The following is a 17,255-nucleotide window of genomic DNA, read 5'->3' as shown; positions in this document are numbered from 1 at the left end:
GCTTTAGATGCCAAAGATATAATTGGTTCATTTCTAAAGGTTGCTTTCTCTTAAAATTAAAAGATGTGTTACTAATTTCCATTTGTTGCATCGTGGGATTTATTGGATTATAAATTGTCAACCATCATACCAGAATAGATAACTTCCCTATTTTTCTTGATAACAACTTTGTTATCAAAATAGACACAATATCTATAATAGTTTAGAAACTGAAATCAGGTTCTTTCTAAACTTGGTACGTAAAGACAATTACTTAAAATCCATATTTTATTCTTATCAAAAGATAAACATCTCCCACTGCAACAGCTACCACTTTTACAGTAGTGCCCATGTGGACGGTGATTTACCTTTCATTTAGTTGTCGGGTTTCCTGGAACCCTGCAATGAATTGCAGACATGATTAATGGCATCTTGTATCTACACTCCAGGTTCTGGTAGATAACACCACTAGACATGTTTCAACTAATGAATTAAATACACCTAAATTGTTCTTAGTTCTAAGAAGACAGTCTACCTTAATGTCCAAGTCCTATTTTTAATCATTACAATTGGGACTACTAAGTCTTTTTCTATAGTATGACTACTAGGGATTGACAAACATCCTAAGAATCACAAAAATATTTGGTCAAGATCAACTCCTTAAAATCTCCATGAATTTTGTGTATACAAAATCGAAGAGGAGATTTTATTCATTAATTTTATTATCTCGTCAACTTTACTTTATGACGAATAAAATTAATAGTTGATCTGTCTTTGATCAAATATTTGGCCAAAACTCTTTGAATTTAAAATAACATTGATTCCTCAAACAATATTATTTAAATTCACCAACACCTCAAACACCGTGAATTTTGCATGCCACGTTAGTGTGGACGTATACAAATTCATCATTTGTAAGAGGAGAGTTTTACCCATTGACTATCTTGTCAATATAACTTTTTGACAAATAAAATTACCTCAAACACCATGAATCTTGTATGCCACGTTAGTGTGGACGTATACAAATTCAAACATTTGTAAGAGGGGTTTATTAATTTTATTATATTGCCAATCTAGTTTTATGACAAATCAATAGTTGGTTTCCCTTTGGTCACACAAGTGATAGTAGTGACTCCGTTGGGGAGGATACGATTAAATGTGTCTAAGTGTATACCATTACTTGACACTAAGTCCATTAATAAGATTATGCCCCTTCCGTTGGGGAAGATCACACGCTCTTAATTAACTTCCTATAGTCATCCAAAAATGGAAGTCTGTTCTAGTGATCCACAAACAAGCTCATCCGTTATGGAGGAAGGCACTCAGAGCCAACGCGCAAGCATGTTTGCATCACTTACAAACCAGTAATGGAGACCATGGGATTTACTTAAAAATCTCTCTCCCACTTAGTTATTTATAAATGAGGAATTTTAACTATGCTAGCCTACTAAATATGTAAACCAACATGCACACACAGCACAATATAAAAGCAATAAATAGAAAATCTAATTTTCAACTATTATGGCTTTTATCTCTAGTTGTCCTCCGTGTGTTGTCATCCTAAGCTGCTGCCATATTTGGCCACCGCCACCGGGTCTAGCTGTCGCATCCATCTTGCTCCTAGTTCCGCTGCACCTCTGGTCCTTAGAAGGTTCCACGCTTTGCAAGATTCGATCCGCGACATAAATAGAATTTTACATTTTTAATCCTATATTCCATAAAAGGAATGTACATGTATCTAGATCAAAAATAAAATCCTAATAAAACTAAATACAGCTCCTGCTGTATTTTATAATACAATCATGCACACACATATAAATGCCCTTGACATGTCCAAGAGTCCAATCACACACATAATAACTAAAAGTCATAATAGTTGGATCCTGCATCCACAAAGTTAGCACATCCTACTATTATCCTGCCTAAATTATGTATGACATGTGCATAATTAAACTAATACCAAATACACAGAAGCAAAACCCTAGCTCTGATACCAATTGTTGGTTGCTACTCGGAAAGCCTAGAGGTTCCACTGTACAAAAATTTTGTACAAAGGTCTGAACCTTTTCCTAGCTACCATGTGTTCTTTTAAATTAAATTTTGGATCGTCTGCGGAACTTAACACGTTTGATCCAAAACTTAATCTATTTGTTCTTTTAGGTTTTGACTTGGATCTCCTGCGGAACTTAACACGTTCGACCCAAATCACCTTAAGTTATTAATTCCATTAAATATTAATTTCCATAATTGGTTCCCAGTACTGACGTGGCGAGACACATGGCCTTCTTGGATATGGGAGCAACCACCACCGACTAGACAAAACCTTTTATAGAAAGCTGATATTTAATTTCCTAAAATAACTTTAGGTTAACCGAAAAGAACAATCAAATCACAAGGATAAATAAAACAAAAGAACACAACATCGAAAAACATATTCGAAATACTAGAACGTAAGCCTCTTGTATTTGGTATTATTTCCATAAATAACTAGTATGATGCGGAAAAGGAAAAACTACTAGTTATACCTTCTAGAAAGACCTCTTGATCTTCTATCGTATTCCTCTTCTAACCTCGGACGTTGTGTGGGCAACGATCTTCCGAGATGAGAAACCATCAACCACCTTCTTCTCCTCCTAGCTAGGTTCGGCCACAAAGAAAGAAGCTTCACCAAGGAAGAAAATCAAAACACTAACCAAGCTCCAAGAGATGCTCGCTTCCTCTCCTTCTTCTTCTTCTTCTCCAAGTAGTATCTGGCCACCACAAGAGCTCCAAGGAAAGAGAGGGGTTCGGCCACCACAAGAGGAAGAGAGGGAAAGGATGGCCGGCCACACCAAGGAACAAAAGAGGGAGAGAAACAATAGAGGTTGTCTCTCATGAAGGCACCCTCACCCCTTCTTTTATATTCCTTGGCCTAGGCAAATTAGGAAATTTAATTACAATAAAATTTCCTTAATTTCCTTGACATGATTTAATTGAGAAAAATAAAATAAAATTTCCCCAATTAAATTCAAGTGGTCGACCACATCATGAAGAACAAATTGGACAAGTTTCAATCAACAATTAAAACTTCCTAATTTGTTTCCGAAATTTTAAAATTTAAAATTTCTCTTCAAAAATCTCTTCATGGTTGATAAAAAGAAATTTCCATAATTTTAATTTTACAACATGTGAATAATTTTTAAAGAGAAAATAAAATATCTCACCAATCTACAAATAAGGAAAGAGATCTAATCTCTTTCTTTAATCTATTGTAGATCTTTTACAAGAGAGATATTTTAATTTTAATTCTCTTTAATAAATTATATCTTCCACATAATAAAAATTAAAATTAAATTTCTTTTTTAATTTAATTTGGCTGGCCCCCACTAGCTTGGGTTCAAGCTAGGGCCTACCACCCAAATCTTAGGCCGGCCCTAGCTTGGTTCCCAAGCTACCTTGGTCGGCCCCATTAGCATGGTATAGAAGGTGGGTATAGGTGGGTATAGTACTCTATAAATAAGAGGCTACGATAGGGACCGAGAGGAGGAATTGGTTTTGGTCTCCGATAAAATTAAGCATCCCGTGTTCGAACACACAACTTAATTTTATCAATAATAATCATTCCACTAGAGAACTATTATTGAACTACCGCACCAATCCCAAATTACATTTTGGGCTCCTTCTTATTATGAGTGTGTTAGTCTCCTGTGTTTAAGATATCGAATGTCCACTAATTAAGTGAGTTACTGACAACTCATTTAATTAATATCTTAGTCCAAGAGTAGTACCACTCAACCTTATCGTCATGTCGGACTAAGTCCACCTGCAGGGTTTAACATGACAATCCTTATGAGCTCCTCTTGGGGACATTATCAACCTAGTATCTCTAGGACACAGTTTCCTTCTATAATCAACAACACACATTATAAGTGATACCATTTCCCAACTTATCGGGCTTATTGATTCATCGAACTAAATCTCACCCATTGATAAATTAAAGAAATAAATATCAAATATATGTGCTTGTTATTATATCAGGATTAAGAGCACAAACTTCCATAATAACCGAGGTCTTTGTTTCTTTATAAAATCAGTATAAAAGAAACGACCTCAAATGGTCCTACTCAATACACTCTAAGTGTACTAGTGTAATTATACAGTCAAGATAAACTGATACCAAATTACACTACGACCTTCTAATGGTTTGTTCCTTTCCATTTTGGTCGTGAGCTACTGTTTATAATTTATAAGGTACTGATAACATCATCTTCTGCATATGGCACCACATACTATGTTATCTACAGTATAAATTAATTGAACAACTACAACTAAATGTAGACAATTTGACCAAATGTGATTTTTATTCATAATGAATGTTTACAAAGCTTAGGCTTTCAGTATACACTCCAACAATCGTATGCTCATTCTACTGTTCAGGTATCATTTTATTATAAATAAAATTTGTTATACATATATAAAAAATGTTTATTTATACATCAACATGATCATTTTATATTTGTCTTTTGGCAAGATTTTCTCTATTATCTTGTTTCTTGTATTCGGTATGTATTCTATAAACTTGGATTTATATATGGATATTTGTATTTGTATTCTTCAGAATTGTTTAGTTTAGATGATTTGGATTGTTTTTTATAATATAAATGTTAGTTTATTTGTCTTTATATGTTTGTACGAAGAAGAATGAATTGTTAAGATGTATGGATTTTATTTTTATGTGTGGATTTTGTATGTGATTGTTAAATGATATATGTGTACGTGGATTATTTTTTTATGTGTGGATTGTATGTAATGGACTATAATGCCATCGTTTGTGATGGCTTTGGATATTTGAAAATTGTAAATAGGGAAAGTGAGAAAACCGATATGTTATGTCAATTTTTTTTCCTTTACCGACGGATTACCGACAGAAACTAACTTCTGTCGGAAATTATCGAAAAAATTACCAACGATTTATTCCGATAAATTGTCGACGGAACTCGTATTCTGTCAGTATTTACCGACGGCAATACGAGTTCCATCGGTATTTATCAACGGAAATATGAGTTCTGTCGGTATTTACCGACGGAAATGTAAGTTACGTCAGTAAATACCAACGAAATCTGTGTTTCTGTCGGTATTTACCAACGAAACACAGGTTCCATCGGTATTTTGCGACGATTCCATTCTACTATTCCGGCATTATTACCGACGGAATGATTGTCAGTCGGTAGAATTTTACCGACAGAATACGCTATTCCGTCAGTAATGTCATTTCCGATAAATCAGCTTCCGACACCTATAATTCTGTCGGAAATCCGTCGGTAATATTAAATATCGACGGATATTTCCATCGGTAATCCTGATTATTTTTGTAGTGTATCTTTCCTCCTGCTTAGTGTTATTTCTTGCACTAGTCGAACGGTCCATTTATGAATACAATGCCAACGTCGTACTCAGAGCCGATCGGATGCCTCAATCGGCCTGTATTACAAGCTTGTTCGGCACGGCTCCTGGCCCATTCGACGGGTAAATAAATTAGAGCATCGGCTGCCGACCGTACAGTAATCTCTCCGATCAACCAAGACACCCGCACTGTACCTTGCTTACTTTTACGTATTGATCTCTTTAACTTTTCTTCAACATGGTAATTGATTTGCACCAAGTAAGCTCTTCTTATCACCACAGTAAAAATCCAAATTTATAAGTACATGGACAGAGATTGGTAGAGATGATAAACTTAACTCTTCCGACCACTGCAATCATTATCCCATATATTTACCAACTGCGCCCGTCTGTGACCATCTAATTAACACTTTGAAGCTCCGTTACCCCATGGTGTTCATTATTGGACATGAAATGAATTTTAATAAAATTAAGAGATCTGCTCGTTCAACAAGAATGTAAGTGTACGAACGCTAACTGATTATGTAAAAATAATATTTCTTATAGGATCAATAAAAGATGTAAAATTGATTGATATAATGCAATTGACCAATTTTAAAACTATGTAGAGAAAAAAAAATCTAATTTAATTGAAATTTAAATGAGATTAAATAATTAAATTTATCATTTTACAATTAATAAATTAAATTAAGCTGATAGATTTAACTAATATTTCATGTTTTTAAAATGTGTGACTCAACTCACTTATTTATGTTCAATTTATTATTTCTCCTTTTAGCTTCTCTCTCCTTCTTTTCGAAAAAGTCTTGATTTCGAAAGTTTACGGGACTTAAAATTTAAAATGTTCATATTTTTAGTCATTGAATTTTAAAGAACAATTATCAATAATAATCCATAAACACTTGAATAAGTAATACTATTTTTTTTCTAAAACAAAATCGCCCTTAATATCATATAAGCTAACCTGAAATAGTGTGACGAGGTCCAAAATGGATTATTCTAGACCAATAATATTATAAGTCAATCGTGAACAAAAGTAATAAAAATGATCATTAGAATCGTAAATGAATTAAATGTCGTAAACAAGTTTGATATTTAATTTAGTAAAAATTTACTTATGTTCGTTCAATATACATAAGATTTCGTATATTCATTCAATATGCATACGATCAATCAATTGAACAAGTTTGAAAACTTATTATAAATTAAACGAACAAATTTAAATATATATATATGTGTTCAGCTAATTAATATTCATAAACAATATTCGTAAATAATATTCTTCTCTAAAACTCTTATTAACATGCTAAATAATAAAAAATAAAATAAATTTATCTTATTAAATTCAATAATCAATCAAACAAGCTTAAAATATAAAAACAATCTCAATAATCAAATATTAATCAAACGAACTTGAATTGAGAATTTAATAATATCTAAACGAACCAAGTTAAAGTCATGCTTGAACTAAGCTCAAGCTTATAAAAAATAAATCAACTTAAGGTTGAACAATCATTTTAAGCTCAACTTAGTTCGGCTCGGTTACCTTATCAAACAAGCTTGAACATTTTAAAGTTGGGCTTGTTTACAACCCTAATGATAATGAAGGTGTACATCTACGACTCATAATTAAAGGGGTATATCTAGAATCTATAAAGGAATATAAATCCATGTAGTGATACAAAATACTCCACATGGTTTGATCTCTTGACTTGTCATTGAATTACAAGTGATGAGTTCCTTAATTAGGTCAAGATATTCTAAGAGATCGAGCTAAACAAAGCAACTGCAACACTTTGAATTTCCATGAACATTTTTTGCCTATCTTTCTAAAAACCAACCAAACAAAAACCTATCAATTACGAACCTTTCTACTCATCAAAACTCCCTTTTGCTATACCTGTCATCCATAATTCATGAAAACACAAAAGTGTGTTTGAGGAGTTACTGAGTTTGTGAAACTCTTTGATGAAATAATTTGAAGAAATGATAGATGTTTATTTGCCAACATTCTTTCTTTCTTTCTTTTTTCAATAAAAAGTTTATGAAATAAATTGAAGAGTGAGGAAGCTAAGCTAGTATATATATATGATGAAACCATCAAATGGAGGTGATGGAGTAGTTTGAAAGTGGAGGTAGAGGCCAAAAGCTGAGGCATCATGCATGTGGTAAAAGCCAAAAGCTTGAACTGAAGCTTTTGCCCATAACAAGAAGAGGTGGAATTTAAAGAGCAATTCCAGTGGATCATCATCATGCTATTTCAACAAAGCCAACTGCTCACTGTCAGGTTTGCTTACATGACTAAGTAATATAATCAAGCTAAAGAATTAAATTAAAATGTCATTTATAATTAGTTTTTTCTTAAATTATATATATATATATATATATATATATATATATATATATATATATATATATCAACCAGCTGAATGTATAAATATATAATATAACAGTCTTTAATTAACTTAATTGTGAAAAAAAATTAGAGGCGAAAAATGTTTTTTTTTAAAAAAAACAAAAATTGGAATGAAATGAACATGAAATGCATGGTCTCCATAGAATTGCATGCCGCAAATTAATTAATAGACAGGGAAGAAATTAAATGATACTCTACTACTACGTGCATGCGATCGCAGTATGTACGTACTCGTTCACTGGCTCTGGTGGGAAGACGCCGGCGAGGAGGCGTTGGTCGTCGGGGGTCGGTAGGCGTTGAACGCCGCCAGGATCCCCATGTGTCCCTCTCCGTGTTGCGGAGCAGCTGCCGGCAGCACCGCCACGGGGGCGGCGGGCGGCTGGGGGAAGTTCATGAAGTACTGAAGCCCGCCGGGGAGCGCTCCCCTGAAGACGGCCGCGGTGGCGCTGGAGGCGGAAGCGGCGGCGGCGACGTTTGGGAATGACCAAGTTGTCGGTGATTGATCAGCATTAGTGATGCTAGTGGTAATGATGGCGGGTTGTTGGTTGTTAGGGTTTGCCACGGCCATCCACACTCTGCCAGGCTGTGCCATGGGTTGATTAATGTTCTGTGGTGGTTCGTGGTGGTGGCGGCGGCGGCGCACTAACTCTTCTTCCCACCGCCGCTTCCTGGCGTTGGCCAGGTCGGCGGTGTCGGAGCTCACCGGTGCTGCGGATTCGATAAAAGCGCTGGAAGTACCGAAGCTGAGGAGCAAGGGAGTAACAGAGGAGGAGGAAGAAGACGCCGTCGTCGTCCCCGAGAAGTCCCACTCGCTTCGGAAACCGAGGGGGTAGCCGGATAGAGGCGCCGCGGCGGCGGAGGAGTAGGAGTTGGGGGCGGAGAAGGAGGAGGAGCCGGAGCTGCGGAGGGAGATGTTGAGAGAGGTGAAATTGGCGGGGATAGTACCGGTTCCGGTGGCGGCGATCACAGCCGGCTCAGCCTGCTGGAGGAGCCACTCGATGGTCTCGCCGTCGGACTTGTGTCCGAGCTCGCGGGTGAGCTGGAAGACGCGGGCGGCGCAGAGCGCCGGCATGCGGATGCGCCGCCCTCGGCCGTCCACCTTCGTGTGGCGGTCCTTGGTGGAGCTCCGCTTCGTGGGCGGCTTGCTCCGAGGGGCCTCCTCCGGCTGAGAATTATCCGCGGCACCGTCGTTGCTGTTCTCGTCGCGCCCGGCGGCGGCGCAGATGGCGAGCGGGGACGGGAACGAGGACGCCGCAGAGGTGGAGCAGGAGTCGACGAGCTCCTTCTTCTCGAGAAACTGGAGCTGGAGCGGCAGGAAGTTGGTCCGCCGGGGCGGCTCGCCGGAATCCATGCGCTCGATCGATATCGAGTTCACGTAGCAGGAGCGGAATATAAATGACGATGAACAAAATAAAAGAAATACACCTCCGAAATAATTAAATATAAATATATATATTTTTATACCATTTCATTTAAAATTAGGCCTTTACTTTTAAAAATATTAATAAATGTCGTATTAAATATAATTTCCCTTTTATTTATTTATTTTCTTTTTTTTTCTGAATAATATTAATTCACTGGCAGCCAGTACTGCTACTGGCTCTGTCACTTGGGTCAGATTCCACGTGTGGTGCTGCTCTTTGTCATTCAATCACCAAAGACACTGCAGGGAGTGGGACCCTTGGTAATTTTTAAAATAATAAAAATTAGGAGGAAAAATATATAGGCGATGAGGAAGAGGGTCCCATACCCTTCCCTACAATAATCATTCCCTACCCTTTCTTTTTTTTTTCAATTCTTTTTTCTTTTTTTTTTTCTCCTTTTGCTTTACCTTTTCCATTATCATCTAATTTGAGTGCTTAACATTTGAAAAAGGATTCATGATTAACTTGGTGAAACAACTTTCAACCCCTAAGTCAATGATATATTCGATATTGTAGAGTATTTGAAGTATGTGGCGACATTAGCCTAATGATTTTGAGTGTTAGGGGTTGTATAGGTTTAGTTGATTCGATCAAATGAACTTGAAAAGCTTGAAATAAAAGTAATGAAAATTGAAAAACGTAGTCAAACTTACCTTGTATCCATTCCATATTTTACTTGGCTTAATATATTCTTGTTTAGGTTCAAACAACAATGACACTCTCTAGATCGAATCGATATGGATTTACACATAAACAAACAAAATTAGAGGAGACAAGGGCATGTTGTTGAAGCATCAAAAACTTGGCATTGCATGGGGGCCTTCTCGAGCCACATAATCCACCTACCACATATTAATTAAATTAAACCAACCAAGCCTTAATATTATTTCTTGCATTAATTAATTTCTTAATTAATTAGGTTTAAGGTATACATAATGCTTGCCATCGTGCATAATATTATATCATTTATATCTTGTCATTAATTTGGTGAAGACATTAATTAATCATGTTTGTATGGGTTTTCCATATGACATAATAACCTTTTTGAAAAATAATGATTAATTGCTTGTGGCTTTAAAATAAGATAAATTTATTTTTTAGGTAGATTTTAAAAGGGCTAATGATGGATTTGTAGAAGACATGGTCCTGCAATTTTAAACCTTACTAAAATTAATTCACATAAAAATTAAATAAAACAAGGAGGAGATTACTTTAAGTAGGTCAATAGAAAAAAGGAGGAAGGACATAAGGAGATTGCACCTGTAATTTAATGAAATTTAGTATTTTTTATAAAAATAGAAGGGCAATGAAGAGTTAATATATAAGAACAAATTATATAATGGATATAAAGAGGAATTGAGAAAAGCTGTCATGGGCCCCATAATGTTTTGGTTTTATATTTGTGGGGTGCTATCAGCAAATTAAATAATGTTATTTGATTAGGTATTTTCTAAACTTTGTCTTATTGTCTAATTGCCCTGATCCTATCCGAGATCAAGTGATGGGTTGACTCTTATCAAATCATCTCATGTCAACTTGAGTCATGGGGGGTCATCTCCTATCGGGTCGGCTTCTAGTGGGTCAGTCATTTGTTAGGTCAGTCTCTGATGGGTCGATCTCTTGTTAGATCGGCTTTGGACGGATTGTCTTTTTTAGGGTCGGTTTCTGACGAATTGTCTCTAGTGAATTAATTTTTGATGAGTCGGCCTTTGATGATGATAATTGAAAAAACTTAGAAGGAGATTAGAAGGGGCTAAAGTGTATCTTGGCTTGTTCCACGTTCAAGTCAGTTGAGGAGGAAAAGAGTTGCAAGAGAGACTATAAAAAGTAAAAAATGATGAGTTTGAAATTCATATACCTTCTATATATGTTGACACTATTACCTTTATATGAAAATGGATGAGACATGTCAAATCTCTCTAATGGTCAATTTATTTGGGAGAGTAAAAGTAAAATTAAAAAAAGATTTTTACTATGAAAAAGCTTCTGTAGTTTATTTCATTAAAATTTTCAAAGAGAAGATAAACGTACGTAATCCATCAACGAATAATTTTGGAACAAAAATGGATCATCTCAAAATCAGACTGAAAATAACGGATGGAAAAAACGCGTATGTATGTCTTTACATTCACAAAATTACATCATATATTAAAAAAATAATGCATGTATTTATTTTAACTCACAAAATTACATCATGTATTAAAAAATTACGCATGCATCATTTTTTATTTACAAAATTAAATCACATATATCCACCTTCCTCTATCAAAATAAACAAAAGAAAGGAATTTCTTCACTCTTTTTTTTCTCTTCCTCCAACGATAATTTTTCATCATAAATTTCTTTTCCTTTTCCATCTGTGTTTTAGAGTAAATAGAACATAAGAGACATATTTGTAACCTAGGTGCCTCCGTTTTTAATTAGCACCATTATTATGCGCCATTGTTAATCGTTGTCTTCCTGTATTTAGCCACTCTTCAATTCCTTAACTGATGGATTCTCAACCATCTTGTTGAATTAGCTCAACAAGAACAATTAGACCTAACTTGAGTTCATCACAAGGTAGAATGACCTGAACTCTTCCTAGAAATGAACTCGAGAGGACAAGTCTGACCTAATTAACACGAGCTCACCCCAAGTTAGACCATCTTGACCCGGACTAACCAAGACTCACATTGACCATGTTCTGGAACACGACTCTTGATCGCTTCTCCCTTCAAAGTACTAACCTCATTTGCCTATGATCGATCCTAATGAAATGCATCAACTTCACTATATATAGTTAATTTAGCTCGATAGAACCGAGATTTTCGGAACCTGCCATCGCTACTCTGCTGTGCGTGCATGAAAGGTAGGTATGCATGCGAGTGCTCACCTTAAACCTAGCCAATACATGTAGGGTCACCTTGTCATAAGGGGGTGCCCTACTCTTAACTGGCCAAATTAAAGGCACCAGCTACAGCAGCACCCCTGATCAGTAAAGCAATTAATGATTTGGAGGGGCAGGCCGGGTGTGTCAGATCGACAGATACAAATGCAAAGTTATGGTGCAATAATATTTGATTGCATACTCTATCTATCAATCTATCCTTTGGACTTTGTGTGTGTGTGTTTGTATTTTGGCTTCCTAAACTGAGGGAAGGCTCCAGACACACCACATGGACGCACTGAGGCAATTAAACTTGAGAGTGATGCTTTTCTTATTATGAACTCACAGGTCATTCTCTCAGGTGTACTGTTCCCCTTCCACTTTTAGGGTTATGCTCATGGGGTTTTTGTTGTGCTTACTTAGAGAGGTATAACTTATGGTGGTAGATCTATGAATTATTTTGATTTTTTTTAATTTCCAAATAAAAATAAACTCTAAATCTAAACCCTAATTAAACACTTACCTCTCTTTACTGCATGGAATAGGGAAGAAAAGATATGTAAAGTGGAAAAAAGAAAAGGCATGAAAAGGAAAGAGAAAAAAAAAAGAGTTGACGGCCCTTTAGCCATAGCTGGAGGCCGTCGATTGTGATCGGCGGGGCCACCGTCTATACCCACGTGAGGCCAAATCACGATCAGGCAAGTTGGGAGGGAAACATTCATAGAGAGGAAATTATTTTCCGCCCGATTTAAATAGTTAAAAAATATCATAAAAGATTTTTAAATCGGTTTATCTATTAAGTAAATAAGAAAAAGGAAAACTAAATAAATAGGAAAAAAAATTCCACCTTAAAAATCTCTCTATTAATTTTTATTTTCATCCTCTCGAGTAAACAGGGCTTATTGGGGGAATTTTGGGTGCGGCCTATGTATCGCTTCTGGGCCTGGTCTGGACCGAGAAAGCCCACTTCTTTCGGGTTTCGCCGTTTCTCCCCCTCTCTAGTCCGCTCGATTCCCTGTGACGGCTTCCGATCGGCTCGATGCGAGGCGGCATCGCCGGTGGTGCTATGGTCGCTGGCCATGCGGTTTGGGGCTACAAGAAGAGTGCAGGCACTTGACGTTGTTCGGGCACGCGATCCATGCGATAAACTATCCGATGTCTCAACTACGGCTTCATGAAGCTTTGAAGGTGCATCGATCCGCTCTCTCTCAGGCTACGATTGATCCGCGTTCTCATGTTTAATTAGTGCTGCAGCATACTTCACAATGCTCTTTCAGACAGTCTGGTTGTGTTTGCAAACAGAGTTTTTTCTTGATTCACCTGCAATATAACTAGTTTAAAGAAATAGATCTACATTTCCAACTAATATCCTTGTGCATGGGGTGAAATTGCATCAGCATACATCACATTTTTCATTTCATATGTTTTATAATATACTTTTCTTCAGCAATTGCCTTTTTCAATGTGTTGTTAAATAGCTCTATCACCATAGATATTCTTTATTTAGTAGAAAGGCTAAGGGTGTGTTTGGTTTACGCATGTTCCATTTTCATTTTTTGAAAAACGTGCATTTTCTAGAAAATAGAAAATAACTTTTCGTCATTCTCTATTTTTCTAGAAAATGCTATCTATTTTTTTAGAAAACAGACATGAAAAATGCAAACCAAACACCATTTTTCAGAAATACGCGTTTTTCAAAAAATGAAAATGAAAAACATGCAAACCAAACGCACCCTAAGTTTTTGTCAATTTATGATTAAGTATATACACTTGAGGTGACCCTTGCCAATGGTCTGTCTTCAGATTCAGCATATTTATTATTTTCTACTTCGATAAAGTATAGCAATGATCCTGATACCAATCAACGGAGATGGACCTTGTAAAATGTCTTCGGAAATTTTATGGACATAGAGTTCCTCTCGATATCTAATTTTTTTGCTTGGCTTGTTTCTTTGTTCTACAAACTCCCAAGTCCAATGTGTTCTTCGAGCCTCAAGGCATGGATGATGGATCTAACCGCAATATGCATACACTTTGGAACTTTGGAATCACATGTTAGCCAAGTGTGCATTTTCAATTTCAGGAGCAGATCAGGAGCTCATGTGGCCTTTCTTGATACTGAGTACAAAAGGTTTGTTCAATTCTGGGAGCATTTCACATTCTTTAAGAATAAAATTCTCAAATCATCTTTCAATTTCCCAGTTTAGTTGTTGGATTCTGTGATATTAGTGCTAGTTATAATCTTGTCATCTATAAGTTTCTCACATTTTATCCTCTCTGCTGCTCTATTTCTTGAATTTCAGAAACCATTGCTTTCTCCATAAAATTGAGAAATTATAGCTCATTACTGGCCAAATATAAATATAGCTTCTTAATACAATATATATTTCCCCAAACCACACTAACAAACTAGAGTGAGGTAAGTTGGAGCAGCTGGATGGTAATACTTGGCAAATGTTTAGGTGCAACAAAACACTAGAACAATATGAAAAGGTTAGAGCAAAGCTAAACCATTCAACTCAAGGGCATTTGGGTCCTCCTCTCTTGGTTTTCCAGTTGTTATAGCAAGGGCATTCTCCTTTGTTGCCATAATAACCTGAGGGCACACACAGGCACTTCACGCAACACTTCTGACAGAAAAACATGCATGGCTTGTGGTACTGCGTTTGAGAGCACCTCCTTGAACATTGTGATGGGCATTCTGTTCAAGAATATTTAACACATAAACATCCAAAAAAAAACTGACACGTCTAGTCCACCAATGAATTTGATACGCATTGCATCTTCTTCTTGTTATTCTATTAGAATTTTAACTTTTCTATGCATTGAATACTAAGAAGGGGAGCCTTGGCAACGGTAAAGTTATTGTCATGTGACCAAAAGGTCACGACTTCGAATCCTGGAAACAACCTCTTGCAAAAAGAGGATAAGATTACGTATAATGGATCTTTCCCCGGGACCCCTCATGGCGGGAGCTTCGTGCACCGGGCTGCCCATTTTTATTTTTTTTTATGCATTGAATACTATTTTTTTTCTGATCCAGTAAATTTTTCTGATGATTTTAACTACCCTGGTAAATTGTTTTTTTTCCTGAAGCAGCTAATATTACTCAAGAAACATTCCTGAAACATGAATAGTAGGAATGAAATGTAAGATAACTTACGAAAGGTTCGGAGGGATCCTTGCCCATTTAAAGCCTGAAAAATGCTCAGAATAAGTATTGCTACCTTCTTTAGGAAGATGTTTAGAAAGCAAACTTTAATACCTGCATGTATTGCTCTGAAGAACCATCAGTAGCTTTGGCAAGAACCTGGAACAAGGGAACTAAAGCTTTAGATCTATAAAACTTTAGGAAGATTTGTAGATGTCAAGAATATGTTTTGGTAATAGTAGAAGCTAACCTTGTGACTGGAATCAGCCATGGCCATGGCTAGGAGAGCCATGGCAAGCACAAGAACAAGTTTAGCCATGGCCATTGTGCTTCCTAGAGCTCAATAGATAATGGAGAGAAAGAAGAGATATGATAGGAAGTTGCAAAAGTGTTCATATTTATAGATTAGATGGGGGAAGACAGGGGTCCTTAGGATAGGAGAAAATAAATGTAGCAGCATCAGAGAACTCACTTTGCGGACAATGGCAAAACTGGGGGTGCATGTGCTGAGCCCTGTCCATCACATGATGAAAGGCCAAACTGGGGTCCAACTACTCTGCCTTCACATTATTATGGCATATGGGTGGACCCTACTTGCTCCCATGTTTTTAAACCCAACTAATGAGCAAAATTAATCTAAGTATGGTTCGTTCATTTTCTGGTTCAACTGCCCTCAATCAATGAAGGATTAAACCATAAAAGATATACATTAAAGATTTTGGGTAGGTCCTAGTCAGTAGTCACTTGTTTTGAGCTCTCTACTAATGCTCTTGTTGCCATAGCTAGAAGATCATGGCCCCAGCAAATCCACCACATCCAAATCTAAACTCCATTGGTTTCCATCATCTGTCCCTTTGATGTGGCGACACCCCCACATGCCTATACCTTTTTGCACATGCATATAAATTATTCTTAACAATATTAATAGTGCTGTGCTACTTAATTGTGCCTTGTTCTTGTGATACTTGATGGGCTCTAGATTCCACATCACATTGGGTTAGCAGGCCAATTACAGAAGTCCAAATGTCAAATAAATTCTATTTTAAAAGTTGGTTTTTTTATGTTTTAAATATTGTACATGGTGATGGCTAAAATTATGAATTTCTCACTCATGGAGTGTTTTGGCACCTAGGAGATGCAGCATCATTTGGAAATTGTGAAAGAGCAAGAGCATACAAAGAAGAAAATTTTATTCTCTAAAAGAATTTGATAGTACCCGGGAGCAGAAGTGTTAAAGGTGAGGATTTTATTTTTCTCTGTCTAGTTTGAGATGTTAAGAGATCATGATTCATTGTACTTTATTTTCCGAAATAAAGATTTGGGATGTAGGTTATTGCACATTCAATAGTATCAGACACATTTGTTATCCTTACAGATTTGTGATTTGGTGACAGTGGATGATAGATGGAGGTGATCCAATGCACTGCTACATGAATGCATCTTGTTATCCTTAAAGATTTGTGATTTGATGATAGTGGAGATAGATGGAGGGGATCCAATGCACTAATCAGATCTCAGTGCTCTGCTCTTTAATGTGTTTGCCAACTCTTCTGATACCTCCACAAGCAGTGACCCACATGAACAACCCCAGAATTGCAGGTTTCAAGCTCCTCCTGTTCTCCCTCACTATTCTTCTTCTTCTTCTTCTTCTTCTTCTTTTATTCATTTCTAAGTGGTCTTATGGTTCATCAGGCTTTCACAAAGATCTAAATTGATTCTCTTACTTTTACAGGCTGCACTAGGGGTGTCCATCATTTGTAGGTTGAAAGCTACACAGATTTTGTTATGCCTTTCTTTATTGGATTTATTGCATGGTTTTAGCTCATCTAATTTAATCTTTGAATTTTAGTAAATCAATATTGCAATCTTTGTCTTTTTGATAAATGTAATTACTTGATGAAACCAAAAACAAAAAACTTGGAAATATATCAAAAAAAAACATTTAGATTTGATGGGTGATAATGTATGGGCCACATAACTTTTCTTATTTTTATTTCTTAGTTAAGAAACTTTTAGGATTCAATAGTTTTTTCC

The 17,255-nt window shown here is 36.4% G+C and overlaps 2 protein-coding genes and 1 long non-coding RNA gene across 3 annotated transcripts; 1 reads left to right on the top strand and 2 right to left on the bottom strand.

Annotated features, from left to right (window-relative positions):
- Positions 1 to 7,899: 7,899 nt before the first annotated feature.
- LOC121994290 (transcription factor TCP14-like) lies at positions 7,900 to 9,178 on the bottom strand. The gene has a single exon (XM_042548379.1). It carries the CDS (start codon positions 9,126 to 9,128, stop codon positions 8,013 to 8,015), a length of 1,116 nt encoding a protein of 371 aa, XP_042404313.1. The 5' UTR covers positions 9,129 to 9,178; the 3' UTR covers positions 7,900 to 8,012.
- A 4,528-nt stretch (positions 9,179 to 13,706) lies between these two features.
- Positions 13,707 to 17,072, top strand: LOC121997339. The gene is made up of 4 exons (XR_006116261.1): positions 13,707 to 14,201; positions 16,354 to 16,458; positions 16,616 to 16,820; positions 16,954 to 17,072. It is a non-coding gene; the product is annotated as an uncharacterized LOC121997339 (long non-coding RNA).
- Positions 14,397 to 15,659, bottom strand: LOC121997338 (gibberellin-regulated protein 6-like). The gene is made up of 4 exons (XM_042551691.1): positions 15,472 to 15,659; positions 15,336 to 15,380; positions 15,234 to 15,267; positions 14,397 to 14,771 (listed from the first exon to the last, which is right to left on the bottom strand). The coding sequence occupies exons 1-4, from the start codon at positions 15,544 to 15,546 to the stop codon at positions 14,590 to 14,592; spliced, it is 336 nt and encodes a 111-aa protein (XP_042407625.1). The 5' UTR covers positions 15,547 to 15,659; the 3' UTR covers positions 14,397 to 14,589.
- Positions 17,073 to 17,255: the final 183 nt, after the last annotated feature.

This window comes from Zingiber officinale, chromosome 6A (genome assembly GCF_018446385.1).
Source record: "Zingiber officinale cultivar Zhangliang chromosome 6A, Zo_v1.1, whole genome shotgun sequence".
Lineage (NCBI taxonomy): Eukaryota > Viridiplantae > Streptophyta > Magnoliopsida > Zingiberales > Zingiberaceae > Zingiber > Zingiber officinale.
Note: the sequence above shows the minus strand (reverse complement) of the source record. Positions and strands in the feature narration are given on the sequence as shown.

Excerpts from the sequence above, each read along its gene's own strand:
- LOC121997338 (XM_042551691.1), bottom strand. The coding sequence starts at position 15,546 with ATGGCCATGGCTAAACTTGTTCTTGTGCTTGCCATGGCTCTCCTAGCC. Across the intron at positions 15,381-15,471 it reads TGGCTGATTCCAGTCACAAG|GTTCTTGCCAAAGCTACTGA; the intron begins GTTAGCTTCTAC and ends CCCTTGTTCCAG. Across the intron at positions 14,772-15,233 it reads AGGATCCCTCCGAACCTTTC|AATGCCCATCACAATGTTCA; the intron begins GTAAGTTATCTT and ends ATTCTTGAACAG.
- LOC121994290 (XM_042548379.1), bottom strand. The coding sequence starts at position 9,128 with ATGGATTCCGGCGAGCCGCCCCGGCGGACCAACTTCCTGCCGCTCCAG.